General features: G+C 45.6%; 1 protein-coding gene across 3 annotated transcripts in view; it reads left to right on the forward strand.

The window, feature by feature from the left end:
- The window catches only part of TBC1D8 (TBC1 domain family member 8), a 111865-nt gene that overhangs the window by 78510 nt on the left and 14399 nt on the right, over window positions 1-18956 (forward strand). For 2 of the 3 annotated variants that reach the window (XM_042981164.1, XM_042981166.1), the window contains exons 7-17: window positions 1573-1767; window positions 2708-2887; window positions 4283-4433; window positions 7198-7412; window positions 8330-8447; window positions 10802-11087; window positions 11824-11953; window positions 12102-12200; window positions 12896-12964; window positions 18106-18346; window positions 18891-18956. In XM_042981164.1, coding sequence (XP_042837098.1) covers window positions 1573-1767; window positions 2708-2887; window positions 4283-4433; window positions 7198-7412; window positions 8330-8447; window positions 10802-11087; window positions 11824-11953; window positions 12102-12200; window positions 12896-12964; window positions 18106-18346; window positions 18891-18956 — 1750 coding nt within the window. The remainder of the gene's footprint in view (window positions 1-1572; window positions 1768-2707; window positions 2888-4282; window positions 4434-7197; window positions 7413-8329; window positions 8448-10801; window positions 11088-11823; window positions 11954-12101; window positions 12201-12895; window positions 12965-18105; window positions 18347-18890) is intronic. The other variant, XM_042981165.1, reaches the window with a different exon arrangement.

Below are 18956 nucleotides of genomic sequence, written 5' to 3' on the forward strand. Positions count from 1 at the left end.
CCCATGGTCACTGTGAGACCTGGCACAGGCAGGGGTGCTCAGCCAGCAGGGTTTGGCCAGCTAAACACGGGCCTCTGGAGGGAAGCACGGCCTGAATTTGACCAGTACTCATTTGGTTGTTGTTTTTTCTGTCGTTGCTACAGCCACCTGAAATTTGCATAGAAGTGATTGGTGAGAATAAAACACTCTCACCTCAGGGTTTTTGATAAAGTTCTCATTAGAAAGTACATGCCTAGCAATTATAGCTTTTCCAACAGCCCTTAGGAATGAATCCATCCCTTTCACTCACAAAAATGGGGAAAGCAAAAAAACAACTGACAAAAAAGCGTCACCTTTTGAAAATGTCAGATTGCTTGGCTTTTATACCCTCCTGGGACTTGAGTTAAACATTTAAAAAGTGTTTCCTTTAATATGGATCAGGTCCCTTCCTCCTAGAAAATTCTGCAGTTGTGTTCCCGGAAATGCAAGGCAACCTGCGGCCACTTCTGGATCTGATAAGCCCAGTCCTTCGGTTTCAAGGCATGTCTGTTGGGACAGTAACAGCAACTCTTGTTTCACACCAGGACCTCCAAATTCTAAGCACTTCTCTTTGGAAAAACTCAAATTTTTTTCATTTGTGTGATCTCCCTCCATGTTATTTTCTAGCTGTTTTCATTTTGCAAATATTCTTACTTAGGAGTGGAGCAAGAAATCCAAGGGTTGTCTTACGTATGTACTTGTTTTATTGTTGTAACATATATATGACATTACATTTAGCACTTCACCCATTTTTTAAAGAAAATTTTTTAATGTTTATTTTTGAGAGAGAGAGAGAGAGAGAGAAGAGAGACTATGAGCAGGGGAGGGGCAGAGAGAGAGGGAGATACAGAATCCGAAGCAGGCTCCAGGCTCTGAGCTGTCAGCACAGAGCCCAACATGGGGCTCAAACCCATGAACCACGAGATCATGACCTGAGCCGAAGTCGGATACTTAACCAACTGAGCCACCCAGGTGCCCCTCACTTCACCCATGTTTAAGTGTTACGGTGCAGTGGCATTAAATACATCACATTATTGTGTACCCATTACCAGAACTTCTTCATTTTCCCAAACTGAAACTCTGTCTCCATTATGCACTAACTCCCCATCCTCCCTCCCACAGCCCCCGGGCAACCACCACTCTACTTTCTTTTTCTGAATGTGATAGCTCTAGTTCCCTCTTGTAAGTGGAATCATACAACACTTGCCTGTTTGTGTCTGGCTTATTTCACTTAGCATAATGTCCTCAAGGTTCATTCTGTATTGTAGCAGGTGTCAGAATTTCTCTCCTATTTAAGGCTGAGTAATATTCCCTTGTGTGGATAGAGCACATTTTGTTTCTGCGTTCACCTGCTGATGGATACTTGGGTTATTTTGACCTTTTGGCTCTTGTGAATATGCTTGCTGCCTTACCACTTTTTAACCTTTGTATCAGTTTCTTATTGAAGTTACTTGGTTTTACTTTCTAGCACATGATATTTTCTAAATATGTAACTGAAATGCGTGCCCTCCTTTTTCTCTTGCTGCACCTTTGTGTATAATTTTTTTGCAATAGGTGGTGAGCATTGAGAAGATGGAGGACACAAGTCTGCTACCTAATCCCGTCATTGTCAGCATCAGGAGCAAGATGGCCTTCCAGTTCATTGAGCTAAAGGACAGAGATAACTTGGTGGGGAGCCTGCTCGTGAGGCTGCAGCGGGTGCACTCCAACCACCCCGTGCATTATGACACCTCCCAAGATGAAGACATGGTATGATCCTTAGAAACAGTGGGATCCTATAAAATGAGGGTCTCTTTCCTCACCACCTCCAGGGCAGTGATCTCTAAAGGGTGTGCACGTGACACTAATCTACTTGCGTATGAGAGAAGTGTGTAAGAGATGACTGGACCTGTGTACCAGACACTGTATCGCTTCTGATACTCGAGGGATCCTGAGTGGGTGCTACACAGGTCCGAGGGTGCCCCATGCAGATGAGCGGTTGGAGGGGCTAACGGGGCCCCCTGTTCACAGGTTACAGGGGTTCATAGGGCACCCCTCAGCAGAGGTGAGTGGATCTGATGGGCACCCCTCCATATGTTAGGTTGGTGGGAGACACCCATATGGCAAAGGGATTGACAGGGCACCACTCACAGGTTGGAGGGTTTGATTGGGGAATTGACCCGCAGGTTAGTGAACAACCCCCTCACAGGTTGGAAGGGTCAGTGCCCCCCACTTGACTTTGGATGTTATTTGGGGGCAGATGTAACTTGTTAAAAGAGACGTTACATTGTCCTTAAGGTTGGACAGCTGTAAAACAGACCCGGATCTGCTGGGGCCTTGCCTCCTGTTGTTACACGCCCGTCCCTCTCTTGCTTGACCTCTTTTTACCCACGCAGTGAGAGGGAGGAAAGGAGATAGTCTCTCCGTACCGTAGGGTTGTTTTTTGAAGATTGACATCCTCAGTTCTGGAAGCATACAAGAAATGGTGCTTGGCTGGCTCCCTGTTGGACCCATGCTGGGTGTGTGTGAGCAGCCTTACCGGGAAAGCACAATGAGGATCAAATCTGTTGGGTCTAATGTTAGTCTGTTTCCCTTGAGTCATTAATAGGCATGTTTAAGTATGTTATCTTCATGCCTCCAAAGGCAAAACAAAGACTCTTCCATAGGTAAAGCGGTGACTTTCTTCTGGCTCCCCTCCTTTTCTTTCCAGCAGACTTCACCTGTGTTTCATTCAACAAGCATGTGCGGTGACCACAAGTTTGGAGATCTTGAAATGGTGTCCTCTCAAAATAGTGAGGAAAGTGAAAAAGAGAAGAGCCCGCGCCTGCACCCCGAGGCCCTGATATCTGTCTTCCAGCAGTCAGGCAGCCAGAGCCCCGACTTGCGAATGGTGGGTGGCATGGCTCTGCCTTCTTGAGCCCCAGCCCCGCAGGCCTCGGGAGAGCAGGTGTGGTGCGGGTGGCCGTGCAGCCCCAGCGGCTAGCGCCCCTCCCTCTTCCTCTTTGGCAGTAGTGGGAGGGGGTCAGCTGATTCCAGTTGCCTGGGCACATCTGGATACATGGAGGATGTGGTCAAATGACCAAGGGCAATGACTTTCCTACCTGCCCTATTAAGTGGCTCTTTGACGAAACTCTTGGCCATGTGACCTGTAGAGCCATCAGTGCTGTCCTCTGTGGGTTCTTCCAGATACAGAACAAGTGTTTCTCTTCTTACCCAGTGGTGTCTGTGCGGGTTCCTTTTACAATGTTTCTTGTTTCTCTCCTGGAACAAAAGGTCTCCTATACTGTAGTTTTACTGGACTGAAGATATTTCTATTACATTTATTTATACTCATCCTCTTTGTAGGGAGAATGTAAGGGCAATGTTACCTACAATAGGGTGAATGGGCTAGAAATTGTACTCTTAAAAGATATGATGGCTAGAAGGAAGCTGCATTGGGACCCATGTGCCAGGGGTATCTTTGGGCCTCTTGCTTAAAAAGCCATCTAGGGATAATTTTTTTTTAAGTTTATTTATTTGGAGAGAGAGTGTGAGTGCGACAGAGCATGTACGTGCAAGCAGGGTTGGGGCAGAGAGAGAGAGAGAGGGAGAGAGAGAATCCCAAGCAGGCTCCACACTGTCTGCACAGAGCCTGACAAGGGGCTCAAACCACAAAGCATGAGATCATGACCTGAGCTGAAATCAAGAGTCAGATGCTCATCCGATGGAGCTACCCAGACCCCACCATCTACAGATGATTTTAAAGGATTTTTAGTTGCCTAGAGAAATGATATCTTTCTTGTTTCTATAATGAGAACAATGTAATTTTTTTAGGTTTCAGTTTTTCTTCTGGTTGTGGCAGAGCTCAGGGTAAATTATGATCCCCACCCACCTCTTGCCCTCATTTGCCCTCTGAGCTGACCTGTGTTTCAGCAGCTGGCTTGCTGTCAACATCCTGAGAAGCTTCCCTAACGTCCCCCACTCCCACCCCTCCCTCCTATCTGCTTTGGGTGACTTGAGTGTTTGTACAAACATATTCTTACGATCAACTTTGCCAAGAAAATGGCATTTTATTTGTGTAAACCCTCCTGCTGGGCTCTGAACTCCACAAGGGCTGGTACACTGTTGTTCATCTTTACATCCTCTGTGCCTGGAAGTGTTTCAAAAATATTTGCTGACCCAGTTGCCCATTACTGTTGGTTCCTCTGTTAACAGAGGCAATATCCCTCTGCTATGCATTCTGGATGGGCTGTAGTGGAAGGTATGGACGGGCTTCTTTGTACATTAACAAAATTTCCATTTGCAGTCCAGGGAGCAGATAAAAATAAGCCTGTGGAATGACCACTTTGTGGAATATGGCAGAACCGTGTGTATGTTTCGCACAGAGAAGATCCGTAAGCTTGTAGCCATGGGGATCCCTGAGTCTTTACGTGGCAAACTCTGGCTGCTTTTCTCAGGTAAGTGTTTCTGGTATTTTGAGGCCAAAGGTTCTTTCTGGAGCAGAACAGGAACAGAGGCCCAGATCTGAACAATGTGTGTGTGCAGGCAAGTCATCCATCTTTAGATTCTTTCTGTGATGTTCCCAGCCCAGAACTTCAGCACTCTTACTGTGTTACCTGTGGGACCTGGGTCAAGTTGCCTGAGACCCCTGGGCTGCGATGTTCTCCTTGGTCAATGTGAGATCTGGCTGAAGTGACCTCCTCTCTTTTAAAAATAATGTTGAGTCTATACATAGTCCTGAGAATTCTGTAAAGAACCTTCTAGAAGGGAAGTATCTCTCTAGGACATGCATTCTGAAATACACTAAACAAACAAAAATCTGTGTATATTGTTCACTTGCAGTGGCATTCAAATAAATCCCCCAGCATACTCTTTTTTTTTAAATTTTTTTTTAACGTTTATTTATTTTTGAGACAGAGAGAGACACAACATGAACGGGGGAAGGGCAGAGAGAGAGGGAAACACAGGATCGGAAGCAGGCCCCAGGCTCCGAGCCATCAGCCCAGAGCCCGACTTGGGGCTCGAACTCGCGGACCGCGAGATCGTGACCTGAGCTGAAGTCAGACGCTTAACCGACTGAGCCACCCAGGCGCGCCCCCCCCCCCATCATACTTTCTATTGGTCCCTTGTCTGTTGAAGACACACAGGGTCCCTAAGAGGTACAATTGTGGACATTTTTTCTTCTGCCCACGTCTTCCTCTTATACCACTTGACCCATTCAGTGATGGCCTTGTCTGGCCTCAGGCCCCAGGTGCTGTTTGGTGACACTCACTGATGGGTGTGCAGAGACAGGGACCAACTTCTCCAGAGACAGGCTGAGCAGGCGTTTGTCTTTCTCTGCATTGAGTGTGGCTGTTTCATCTGGCTCGGTAGAGGAGGTGGGGCCCTGCGGGCAGGAAGGGAAGGCCCTGTTGTCCAGTGGTGTGACTTAGCTGCTCCTTTCAGGGTGCAGCGGGAGGCATGGTGAGGAGGTCCCCTTTCCTTCAGTGGCCTTGCTGCTCTCAGGTCAGCATGGGCCTCCCAGAGGCCGAGCCTGGGCACCTGGACTTTCCCTGTACACTTTTTTTTGTTGTTGTTATAAGTTTATTTTTTTTTATTTTGAGAGAGAGAGAGAGAGAGGGAGGGAGGGAGGGGCAGAGAGAGATTGAGTTGTGGGCAGAGAGAATCCCAAGCAGGCCCCGCACTGTCAGTGCAGAGCTTGATGTGGGGCTCAAACTCACAAACTGAGATCATGACCTGAAGTCGGGAGCTTAACCGACTAAGCCACCCGGGAGCCTCTCCCTGCACATTTCTTATATTCCTCTCTCATGTCAGCCTCATGCTGACTCTCACCCCACCTCACCCTCTGTCTTCCTTCTTCCCAGTCTCTCCCCCAGATAATCAAGCCCATCCCCTCTCCAGCCCTGGGTGCCCAGATGCACATTTCCTGCTTTCTGACCTACTTGCTGGCATTTATTGATAGGTCTGCTACCACTGCTCACCTTGTCTCACATTCTGAGCCCCCCCCACCTGTTGCCTTGTTTCTGTAGCTGCCTACCAAAGACAGGCCTTTTTAAAATTAAAAAATGCCTTCTGTATTTTTGTATCTAATAAAGACAACCCCTACTCAGAGTTGGAAAGAAAACAGAGAGGAACGAGCAAAGAAAGTAACATGACTCATAATCTTACCACCCAATGAGTGACACCTGTTAATGCCACCGGCTTATCGTCTGCCTCTTTAATGAAAATACACACACGTTTTATTTTAAAAAAAAAAAAAAAGGCTAGTTCATAAAGGGCTGTCTTTCCTTTCAAGCAGTAGTGTTGACAGAAAGATTGCTGTGGTGTTTAGGCTGTTGCGTAATGAGTGACAGCTGTTAGTATTAAGCATTGATGACAGGGGAGTGCCGAAATGGTTGTTTATCAGATGTGATGGGAATCACAGCAGATGGGAGAGTTGAGGAGCATAGTATACTAAACCCAGTCAGAAGTAAAAAAACCTTAGCTAGCATTTAAAGGCAGAACTGGGCCCTTTCTGCTTGCCCTGCTCTCCTGGGACCTCCCTGTGTGGGGCTGGTCTCAGGACTGGAGGCCCACCTGCCACTAGCGCCCAAGCGGGACCATTGGCTGGAAGCACAGGTGCCCTGGTGCTGGCTGATAAGGGAATGGGATCCTCATGTGTTATGGATGCCTCACCCCTGATGTCATCTGCCTGTCAGAGGCTTGGGTGGGAGGTCAGCAGTAGGTGGGCTATGCTTGGTCGACCTGCACATCATGATCCCGGCCTCAGACTTTCTTGTTGTTGGCTTGTTGGCTCCTTGATAATTGTGTGATTACTTAAGCATAATTGTACATGTTTCGCACATACATGCTCAGTAATTTATTGTTGAGTGAATATGTGAAAATTGTGTGTACATCTGTATGTATGAATACACCCACATATCCACTCTTCCTGTTACGAGAGAATACAACTTACTAAAAACATATTAATACAGTTATTTCTAGTATGAGCTGTTTCCCTCTATGTAAGGTTATTCTTAGAAAAGCCACATTATTTCATTTTCTTTCTTTATTTATTTTTTGGCAGAAATGAAGTCCTTTTGGTTGTGTGTGGTCTCAAAATATTTTATGTCCCTCAAGTAATGAGACCCCATTGAGGTCTTCCGGCAGGACAAGCCCCCTCCCCATGTTGACTCTATCCTGGTAATCCACCCCCTTGAAAAATTACTTTTAAATCGTCAGATGCCGTAACTGATCTCGCCTCGCATCCCGGTTACTATGGTAATCTGGTGGAGGAGTCCATGGGAAAATGTTGCCTGGTGACGGAGGAGATAGAACGGGACCTGCACCGTTCCTTACCAGAGCACCCCGCCTTCCAAAATGAAACCGGAATTGCTGCTTTGAGGAGAGTCCTGACGGCTTATGCCCACCGGAACCCTAAAATTGGGTACTGCCAGGTGAGGCGTGCAGTGAGGAGCAGTCTTGCGTTGAGTCCATGTCTTGTGTTGATCTGCTGGGCTTCAGCTCCTGGTGTTCTTGGCTGTCTGGTACTGACTGTTCTGTGAGGGCTCTGTGCTTCGTCCCTTCCCTGAAAGAATGTATCAAATAAGGCGGAAGGAATCATCTTCATATAGTCAAACAGGCTGATTACTTGAAATTAGAAACTTTGCTTGGAGCAAAGAGCAGTGCACATGCTGAGTTGCTGTCCACTGTAGGACAGATTGTCTCCACCACCCCTCCAGGCCTCCGCTGTAGGACGGCACTGATAACCCTTCTGTGGAGCTTTATTTTTCTAGATCTCTACAGAAGTTGTGGGGATTATTTAAAAAAATATCAGTGCCGTTTGGGGAGGAAAAAGATGTTTGGGGTCAGTCCCTTTCCTTCAGGAAGCACAAGTGGAGGTAAGATGTCCTTGGAGCAGTTGCTGAGTTTGCTCGGGAAGTTTACTCAGGGATGTGGTAAAGAAGCACAAAATAAAACTCAGTAAATTAAAACACCTGCCCTCCGGCCCCAGCATGAGACGGGGTTAGAGGTGTTTCTGATATTTGAAAATAGAAGACTTTAAACTTTGTTTTCCTGTAAATAAGCAAAATCAGTGTGTGAATGTCTTGTGTGTGTTTGAACATACAGAATGGTTGGATTTGACCTGAGCCTGAGGCTCAGCATTACTAGATGGGGACAGTAACGGGACGATGGCTGGTCACTCAGCCTGGTGTGTCTTGTGGGGACCATGTTGATAACGTGATCATTCCACCTCATGAGTGTCAGTGTGGTTGGGCTGCCCTGGGTCTCTCATCTGCAGTCTGACTTGTGTGGTTTTTAGTGTCTGTGTGCCTTGGTCACTAACTGTCCCCTCCTCTGTGAACCCGAGCAGTCCATGAACATCCTGACCTCTGTTTTGCTGCTGTATGCCAAGGAGGAGGAGGCCTTCTGGCTGTTGGTTGCTGTGTGTGAGCGGATGCTCCCCGACTACTTCAACCACCGAGTCATTGGTAATGTGCCTCCTTCCCCTTCCTCCTCATCCTCTGTGCTTGGGGAGTAGGGACAGAGCCTGGGCCAAGACATGTGTCATCAGTTCTCAGTAAAAAATCCCCTGTGCTGCTCAGCTGGTCTCTGTACAAACCCTGCTTGGCTCTTGAATTTGCACAACTAACCGGTGTAATTCTCTGCACTATTCTAGCAAAATGGTGTACTGAGGTAACCTGAAAAGAAAATTTCTTAGGCTCAGGAAACAAGTTGAGGAGTGAAAACCAGAGAGGTTTTTCCCTGTGGCCTGGAAACGGAGGGTGGTCTTCCTCTCAGTATCCAAGGAGCTCATGCAGACAGATGACCCCTTTCGCCCCGAGGACAGGAGGCATATGGAGCCGTGCTGGCGACCCTCGAGGCTGGACCTGAAGGGCACACTTGGAAACGCCCCCATACCCCCACCACTTGCATACGTTGATAGTGAGAAGGTCCATTTGTTGCTGCTGGGCTCTGGGCAGACCCGTGACCCCACAGCTCACAGGCACACACTTGATGCCTTCTCTTCTTCTTATGGCTGATTTGAACTTGCATTATTTTGTGGTCCAGCACCTCCTAGTGGACAAGTGACAGAAAAATTGCCTCTGCTTGGTGATACTCTTAGATACCCTTTCTGGAGGTGGCCTAATATTAGGGTGGCAGCTGTGAGAACAGAAACCAAAGAATGAATTTGAGACAGAATTTGGCAAAGGACTGGATGTAGGAGCAAGGCAGGAAGAAGAAGCTTTCTGAAGACTGGTATCCAAAGAACTGAGGGAATGTGATGACCACTGAGAGTAAAGGGGGGGTTAGCTGGGAAGGAGGTGACCACTTGGTGCCTTTTAGTGGTCTTTCGGTACACTTTAGACTGTCTTTCCTGGTTCCCTTCATGTGCCTGAGTACTCCCCTTTGTACTGTATATTGTGGGAGGCAGTTTAACCTTGTACATGGTAGTACAGATTCATCAGACCTCAGGGACATCGGGAGGCAAGTTGCCAAAGCGGTCATCTGTTGATGGTGTTGCAATGGCACAGTTCATACTCCTCGGTGACCAGCAGACTGTCAGTGATAATGTGCACACTGTGACCACCACCCAGTGCAGGGTGGAGTATTTCCATAACCCACAAAGTTCCCTTCTGCCCCTTCCCCACCTGTGGCAGGATGCTGATTTCCATCACCACGGATTAGTTCAACCCATTCTTGAACTTGGTATAAATGTAATGACAGAGAATGTAATCTCTTTTGTGTCTGGCTTCCTTTGTATAACATGAGGTTGTTGGTGCATCAGTAATTTGTTCCTTCCTATTGTCGAGTAGCCCTTCACTATACATTTATACCATGATTTGTTTATCCAGTCACCTGTTAGTAGAGATTTGAGTTGTTTCCAGGTTTTTTATTGTAAGTAAAGTTTCAATACACATTCCTGTAGAAGTCTCTTTGTGAATAAAGTTTGTCTGTTTTCTGGAGTATTTACCTAGGAGTAGAATTGCTAGGTCCTAGGTTAGATGTATTTTTAATTTTGTAAGAAACTGTTTTTCAAAGCAAGATATTCTGTAGTCACACATCTCACACCAGCAGTGTAGAAGTTCTAGCTGCTCCACATCCCTGTTAGTCCTTGGAATTGTCTTTTTAATTTTTGCCATTCTAGTGGGTAAAAGGGATCTGTCATGGAGGCTTTAATTTGCCTTTCTTTGATTAAGGATCTTCAGCATATTTTTCTGTGCTTCCTGGCCATTTGTTTACTGTCTCCTTTGAAGTGTCTGCTCACATCTTTTGCCTATTTAAAGAAAAAATTGGTTATTGATGACTAAGTTGCAAGAGTTGTTGTTTTGAATACAAGACCTTTGTCAGGTATATGTATTACAGATATTTTCTGAGTTTGCAGTTTGTATTATTATTTTATTGTTTTTTGAAGAACACCAGTCTTTAATTTTCATGAAGTCCAATTTATAACTTTTTCTGTGGCTAGTGCTTTTTTGTGTCCTAGGAAATTTTGCCTTTTTCCTCTATTTTCCTTGAGAAGCTTCATAGTATTAGCTTTTATATTTAGGTCTGTGACACATTTCAGATGTATCTTCTTGTATGATGTGAAGTAGGACTCGAGGTTCCCACCCCCCTCCCCCCTCCCCCACACAGGTATCCTCTGATTGAGCATTATTTTGTGAAAATACTATCCCCAATGAATTACCCTAGTCAATGTCAAAAATCAGTTAAGTGTGAGTCCTTTTCTGGACTCCAATTTGGTTTCATTGTTCTGATCATCTCAGATTAGTTTCAGTTTCAGGCTAACTTTAGAAAGTGTGACTCCCTGCCCAACCAAGTCTCCATGGCCTGCCTTTTCCAGGGGCCCAGGTGGACCAGTCAGTCTTTGAGGAGCTCATCAAGGAGCACCTCCCCGAGCTGGCGGAGCACATGAACGACCTCTCAGCCCTAGCGTCCATCTCTCTCTCGTGGTTCCTGACGCTGTTCCTCAGCATTATGCCTCTGGAGAGTGCGGTGAGCGTTGTGGATTGCTTCTTCTACGATGGGATCAAAGCCATTTTCCAGCTGGGGCTGGCCGTGCTGGAAGCCAACGCTGAGGGCCTGTGCAGCAGCAAGGACGATGGCCAGGCCCTCATGGTCCTCAGCAGGTGGGCTCATGGGGGGCGAGGCGGGCAGCCGAGGGCTCTGCCAGACAGATGATGGGTAAAGGCAGCAGCAGGTGCCCAGCAGGGCCGTCATTGTGGAATTTTTCCTTCCACTCTGCCACTTGTCATCCCATCAGGTGGCACTGTTGGCTGTGTGTGGTGAAAAGCGCCATCTTCCCTACTCCTCTCCAGCTAGTGAGAGGGTACAGGAGGAGAGTGGGCTCTCAGTGCTTTTCTCTGAGGAGATACACACTCAGAGTGGCCTTGAATGAAGCAGGTAGGCACTAGGAAATGGTGGTCTCAGGCAGCTAGCTGGAGGTTTCAGACATTTGATGTGCAGGGGCTGGTGTGTTACAGTGAAAGAAAAGCCCCATGAGGCTGAGGACTGGAACCTGGGTTTCTTGGAGCTGAGGGCAAGGTGAAAGACAGATGAGAATTTCCCTTTCAGAACACTGTGGAAGCTTACAATTGCACATATGCACAGAACTCTGTATTGACTTTCAGAGGGTTCCCGATCTCTGCAAACCCGCCCATGGAGCCCAGATCAACAAGTCTGGCATTAGGGATGTCTCCTTTTCTCTAAAGGAGCACAGTGGTTGCTACCTTGCCTTCCTCCCAGTGTTTGAAGACAAATGAACTCTGTTTGAAAATGCTCTGAAATGTTTCATGGCCCCTGTGAAGGTAGTGGGTGTGGTGTGGTGCTCGAAACCAGTGCTTCAAAGGTGGGTTGTGTGCTCAGGTTTCTAGATCACATTAAGAATGAGGACAGCCCTGGACCCTCAGTCGGCAGCCACCATGCCTTTTTCTCTGATGACCAGGAGCCTTACCCTGTGACTGACATTGCTGACCTGATCCGGGACTCCTATGAGGTAACTGGACCTGGCCCCATCCCCACCCTCGCCCTCTTGGAAACTTTCTCAGAGGTGGGTTTTGAGGGAGGTTCCCTGACTACTACTACTTTCCTCTGTTTGTATGCAAAAAGGGATTCTGTGCATGAGTGACTCTGTTTCTCTGCAGAAATTTGGAGACCAGTCTGTGGAGCAGATTGAGCACCTGCGCTGTAAGCACAGGATCAGGGTTCTCCAAGGCCATGAAGATACCACAAAGCAGAATGTGGTGAGTCAAGGGTTATCAGAATGGCAGTCAGGCACTAACCTGGGCTCTGGTCTCCTGTTGGTCTCATAAGAATGCCAGCTTATGGGGTGCCTGCCTGGCTCAGTTAGAAGAGCCTGTGACTCTTGATCTCAGGGTCATGAGTTCAAGCCCCACATTAGGTGTAGAGATTACTAAAAATAAATACATGAACTGAATGCCAGCTTTGTACCCACCCCCCATTGAATTAGAATGACCTGGTATAGAAACAGCAGAGGTTCTCAAGTCAGACTGTGAGCAGTTTAACCACCGTGAGCCCCAGCTTACCCGGTTGTAAAATGAGGATACTAATACCCAGCATCCGGGATTAAATGAAGTCCGATATATAAAATGCCTAGCACAGAAGGCCTGCAGTGTTCGTTGTTATTCAGGAGGAACTTCCTGCCCAAGCCCCGTCTTTGCTAGAGTTTGACTTCTGTCAGAACCTACACATTTGTCCTGAGGCACTGATGTGTGAATTGGAAAGGTTGAGGGTAAACACCTTGAGAAAGTTACCATATGGTGATCTTTGCGTCAGAGAGGAACAGGCTGCTCTGGTAGACAGGACTGGCGCCTGGCGTCCCCTCGCCCCCCTGCAAGCAAGAAGAGCCCCCTGTTCCTCCGATCCTCCTAAGTGCAGGCACAGAACTCACTCCATTGCTGTTCATTCTTCTTTCAAGCTCCGCGTTGTTACCCCAGAAGTCTCCATTCTTCCTGAAGACCTGGAAGAACTCTATGACTTATTCAAGGTAGGAAACTCTGGGCAAATGGGGGAGTGAAAGGCCAAGCCCATGTTGTCGGCCTGCCGGGGTGGGTGGGTGAGCATGTGGAAGCTGCGGAGTCTGCCACGCGCCTGTTCAGTGGCAGCAGAGGCCGGAGCTGCCCCACTTGCTGGCTCCATCTTCTCCTCGCCTGCCTGCGGCTCACACACGAGAGCTGTGCTCTGCTGAGGGCCTTGGGTACCGGTAACCCGTTCTTCACGGTTCTCCATGGAGTTCTCAGGCCTGAGTACGTGGAGCAGTGACCGTTACTATCATCACCACCTCCTATGCTTTGTAATGACTCCTACTCCCCTCCGTAATACATATCGACATATTTTGATATTTGGCTTTATAGAGCGCGCTACTTTATACTTGACTTGCCCTTGATACTCTTTCTAGCACTTTTCCATGTTGCCACGTAGTCTTACTCATTTTAAAATGACCTTAGAGTCTATCATTGGCGATACTAAATATACTAAACCGTATTTCTAATATTTGGATATTGAGGTAGATATCCAGATCTTGCTACTTAAATCACCCAGCAAAGAAAATTTTCCATAACCCTGCTAGAACTGTCCTTGCTTGAAACAGCAGATGAAAATGGGGAAGACAGGCAGGATTTAGGTGACCCACACCTGACACTATGGCAGCGAAGGGGGAGAAAGAAAGGACAGTTGGAGAAAGCAAGTCTGGAGTCTGGCTTCCAGGACCCTTCCTGGTGGGGACTCTGAGCTGCTGTCCTTCCTGAACTCAGATTGTCAAACTGATGGAAATAGTACTAAGCTACACGTCAGGTGCTTCTAAGCAGAGCAGTAGAGGTGGTCTGAACCTTGTGCACATCTGTCGTGGCATATTTGCCTGCAGTCACTGAAATGGCTGTTGGCCTAGAGTCCTGGCACCCTCGTTCCTAGTGAGCAGGATGTATAGGGAGGACTTCTCAGATCCGTGTCTTCTGTGAACATCCCCTGTCTTCAAGTTTGATAGTTTCCTCTGTTGAGAAGAGAAAATATGAAGTCAAAGGTTACTGGTGTCCCAAGCCCCCACCTCTCTTCGACTTTCGAGGAGGAAAAATAGGGAATACTAGAAACATAAAGACAGGTAGACAAGTGTGTTGTTTAGCGTGAAAGTATTTCGTTTATTTAAGGCTAACTGTTCTCGGTCTAAGACCTGACACAAATCTGAATTTCTATAATTTAAAAGATTGGTTTAAATGAGTAAAATTCATTAAGTACTAGCCATGTTCATCTTTTTTTTTTTTTAATTTTTTTTAATGTTTATTTTTGAGAGAGAGAGAGAGAGAGAGAATGAGTAGGAGAGGGGTAGAGAGAGAGAGGGAGACACAGGATCTGAAGCAGGCTCCAGGCTCTGAGCTGCCAGCACAGAGCCCCATGCGGGGCTCGAACTTACAAACTGCAAGATCGTGACCTGAGCTGAAGTCGGATGCTTAACCGACTGAGCCACCCAGGCGCCCCGCCATGTTCATCTTTAATACAAAGAGTATTTAAAGAAGGTAGAGCTGTTTTCCTATTTCTGTCTTTCCTGTGAACGATGTGTTTGGTACTTAATGAAATTTTATTTGTAGTTAGCTTTCCAACTCTTAGGACTAACTACAAATAGAAACTTAAGAACTATAAATACAAAATATTTTTTTAAGATACACTTCCAAAGGAAATTGCAGGAAAATAGCATGATAATCATGGTGTCTGATTGCGTTGTACAGCACTTTTATGTACTCGCTCCAGTGCTTCTGGGCCCAGAGTCTGCATATGCCCCACCACGTAAGAGCCCTGTCAGACTGTCCTTTCTCTCCATGCTTCTGGCCTTCTCTGAATTCCCTTGGCTTTCATAGCCTGACGTCATGTGTCCTAATACTTGCCTAAGTACTGTGTGGGGTATAATGTTCTCCAGTTGGGTTTTACATACACCTCTGGTCTTTTCAGTCAGAATTTCATTTTCTCAGGGAAAGGTTCACATAGAGATACCCTTCCATTGCTTTATAAATACATGATAGGTTATTAATAAGGAGTCTGTTCCATAACTTCAATGCATCCTTCCCTAAGCCTGGAATGAATGGGCATGATCCTTCTGTGTTAACAAGCAGTAGCTCTGACCGTCTTCATTACATACTCTTTCCTATTCAAGATGAACCATGTGGTTGATACTTAATGAAATCTATTTTTATTGGTAATTTAAAGCAGTTTTTTAAGGTTTGAATGCAATTTTTTTCTTCTAGTTTTATTGATATGACCAGCATCCAGCACTGTAAGTTTAAAGCATGCAGCATGATGACTTGACTTACGTATATTGTCAGGTGATTACTACAGTAAGCTTAAGAATTTTTTTTTCCTTGTGATGAGAACTTTGGGATCCACTCTCTTAGCAACTTTCAAGTATACCATATAGCCCTTAACTATAGTCGTCACGTCATACATTACATCCCTAGTGCTTCTTATAACTGGAAATTTGTACCTTCTGGCCACTTCACCCAGTTCCCCCACTCCTCACCCCAGCCTCGGAGAACCACAAGTCTGATTTCTTTTTCCGAGTTTAGCGTTTTGTTTTTAGATTCCACATAAGATTGAGATCAATACAATATTTTTCTTTTTTTTCCTGCCTGATTTATTTCACTTAGCATAATGCCTTCATGGTCCATCCGTGTTGTAAAGCAGTCTTTCAAATTATATAAATTCAGATTTGTGATGTCTGTCTCCTATTCTCTCAAATTGAGAATAGTATCATTAATCTTACCCCAGTAAGATGTGAACAATATAATACAAACTTGGTGTCACAGAATATTTCTGGAAACACCAAAGACCTGAAAAACAGTTATTTATGTATTCCATAAACCTGCTGTTATTAATGATCTGTTAAATTCATTCACTCTTGAATGAATTATCAGGCTGTTTAATAATATTTGGGGGCACCTGGGTAGCTCAGTTGGTTAAGTGTATGACTTTTAATTTTGGCTCAGGTCATGATCTCCTGATTTGTGGGTTTGAGCCCCATAGTGGGCTTTGCACTGGCAGCATAGAGTCTGCTTGAGATTCTCCCTCCCCCCGCTCTCTGCCCACCCCCCCCACCTTGCTCTTGCTCTTTCTTACTCAAAATAAATTTTTAAAAGTTTATTTGGTCTCTTTAATATTTTGCTTGCTTCCACATTCTGGTTAAGACTTATTTTCAACTTTTAATTAAAAATCACAAAACAAAGAAAATAAAATTATACCTATTCTTCCCATAAAAAAAAAAAAGAAACTTTTAAGCAAAAATGAAAGGGTCTCATCCTGTCTCCACCTGCAGTCCTACCCTTGTACAGGTAATTCCTATTAACAAATTGGTGAGTATCTTTCCTGATTTTTTTTCCCCTTTTATACTATGTCTTTCTCTCTCTCTCTCTCTCTCTCTCTCTCTCTCTCTCTCTCTCTCTCACACACACACACACACACACACACACACACATTTTTTTCCGCACATAACAGATTATGCTACATGTTAGCCTGCAGTTTTTTTATCATGGATATGTTTATAGATAATATATACAGATCTTTTCTCATGTAAAAAATAGCTGTACAGTTTCAGGGAACATGGGTGGGTCAGTTTAGCGTCCCACCAGCTCGGGTCATGATCTCACAGTTCGTGAATGCGAGCCCCACATTGGGCTCTGTGCTGACAGCTCAGAGTCTGGAACCTGTTTCAGAGTCTGTGTCTCCCTCTCTCCCCCTCCCCCACTCACACTGTCTCTGTCTCTCTCAAACATAAATAAAAACATTAAAAAATTTTTTAAAATAGCTGTACAGTTTCACCGTAGGGTTGAACCATAATTTACTTAACCATTTACCTATCGAGAGGCATTGAAGTTTCCAGTTTTTTGCTGCTTTATAAACTGCTGCCCTGAGCAATCTGTGCCTTTATCTGGACACCGGTGCTGCAGTTTCTGTAGGATGAGTTCCTCAGGGATACACAAACCAAACTGTAGCCTGTATTGCTAAAGTGTTTTTGATTTTTTCAAAATTCAGTTCCACTAATGAGGTCCAACAGTGCCAAGTCCTTGGTTTGCTTATTGTAATTGTTTTCTTGGCAGGATTCTGTGGGTGTTTAGCATCACAGGATGCACAAATGTACATGGAATTTCATTGTATGTCTGGGGCTTTTAGGAATGGAAATTCATTAGACCTTTGTTTCACACTGAAAAGTTCCTGTGGCATCTTTCACAATTCTACAAAGACTATTTGAAGAATTCGGCTGCCAACCAACACAACAGTAAAATTAGAAATGGCATTTTGGTTTTCATCCAAGGATACGTGCTTGCGTATTACAGCATCCACACTTGTGTCTGTGCCACTCTTACAGGTGGAGGGCAGTGAAATTGTGAAGAACCCTGCAGTCACTGGGAGCCATTTCTATGAGTCGAGATGCCCCAGGAGGTGATTTAGTATGGGTGTAAAAGATGGTCCTAAAGAGGCGAGCCTCAGGGACAGGGCCAGTTTTGATTGCTGTAGTTGTTGGTATAGTCCTAAGACTTTGAGTCCCTTTTTTTTTCCTGGTTTTTTTGAATTAATATAGTCATTTGGTTCAAAATTCAAAACCTGTAAGCAAATATGCAGTAAAAGGACTTGGTTCTACATTGGGGTCCCCACCCGTTTTCCCTCCTGACAGGCAACCCATGCTACTGGTTTCTGCTGTATTCTGTAGACTTGTTTAGTTAGCGCTTTGTCGTTTTTCAGGTGTGATTTTATGAGACAATAGAATAAAAATTAGGTCTCCTAGAATTAACACTATGGCAGCTAAAGTACACACTGAAAAAATGGTTAAAATGGTTAAAACCGTAAATTTTGTTAGGTGTAGTTTGCTACCATGAAAAAAGTAACCTTAGAAAAAGAGGTCAAAATTACATATTCATGTGGGTAAGAAGTACAAGAAGGTAACAAGGGAAATGTTTTGCACGTCTGGTTAGAGTAATGAGATTGCAAGTGCTTTAATTGTTTTCACTTGTGTTATAATATTGCTTATTCAATACATATTTTCCAAGGCCAGGTGAGTCCTGAGAGAGGGCTGTGTGGACCGTGGCTTGTAAGCATGCCGGCTCCTCCAGGGACCACCATCTCTCAAAGATCCCTCTCTCTTGTTTTAAGAGAGAACACATGATGAGCTGCTACTGGGAGCAGCCCAGGCCGGTGGCCCCACGCCACGACCCCAGCAGGCCCTATGCAGAGCAGTACCGCATAGACGTCCGGCAGTTTACACACCTGTTTCAGCTTGTCTCGCCCTGGACCTGTGGGGCCCACACGGAGATCCTCGCTGAAAGGACTTTCAGGCTCCTGGATGACAACATGGATCATCTGATCGAATTCAAAGCATTTGTGAGCTGTCTTGGTAGGACTCTGTGGGTCTTCACCGTGGCAAGTTAATTTGGGATGGGAGTCCATGAACACAAGACAAGGTGGACTGTGGAGCAGGCAGACCACACGATGAAATGTATTTGGGCACGGGCCTGACATGATTTTGTGATTTTAGAAACCACTCTGCAGGCTCCTCTCATGTCTAATTTTATGCTTCCTTAAGGAGGGTGAGAAGGGCCCACACTGTCAACATACAAGGTCATTGCCCTTGTTTTCCTCCGGTACCCAGGGTGTGGTGGTGGCCTGTTAGGAGCCACGTTCCTAAGTCTTGCACAAAAAGTTAAAATCTTTCAGACTGTATGAGGCCAAAGTTCACGAGGTTATCTTACCGGTCAATAGTGACCAATCGCTACCTTTTACATTTTCATTTCAAACATAGTGTGTCTGGGGGTAGCGGCAACGAGGTATTGGGTCAACAAGTATTGACCTTACTAAGTTCTCTCCCCACAGTGAGTTTGTGTCATGACAAATGTACTTTAACCATTTGCATATACTCAGTCTCTTTTCTGTTTTTGCAGATGTTATGTATAATGGAGAAATGAATGAGAAAATTAAGCTGTTATATAGACTTCATATCCCTCCAG

The sequence above is a fragment of the Panthera tigris genome, chromosome A3 (genome assembly GCF_018350195.1).
Source record: "Panthera tigris isolate Pti1 chromosome A3, P.tigris_Pti1_mat1.1, whole genome shotgun sequence".
In the NCBI taxonomy this organism is placed as follows: Eukaryota; Metazoa; Chordata; class Mammalia; order Carnivora; family Felidae; genus Panthera; species Panthera tigris.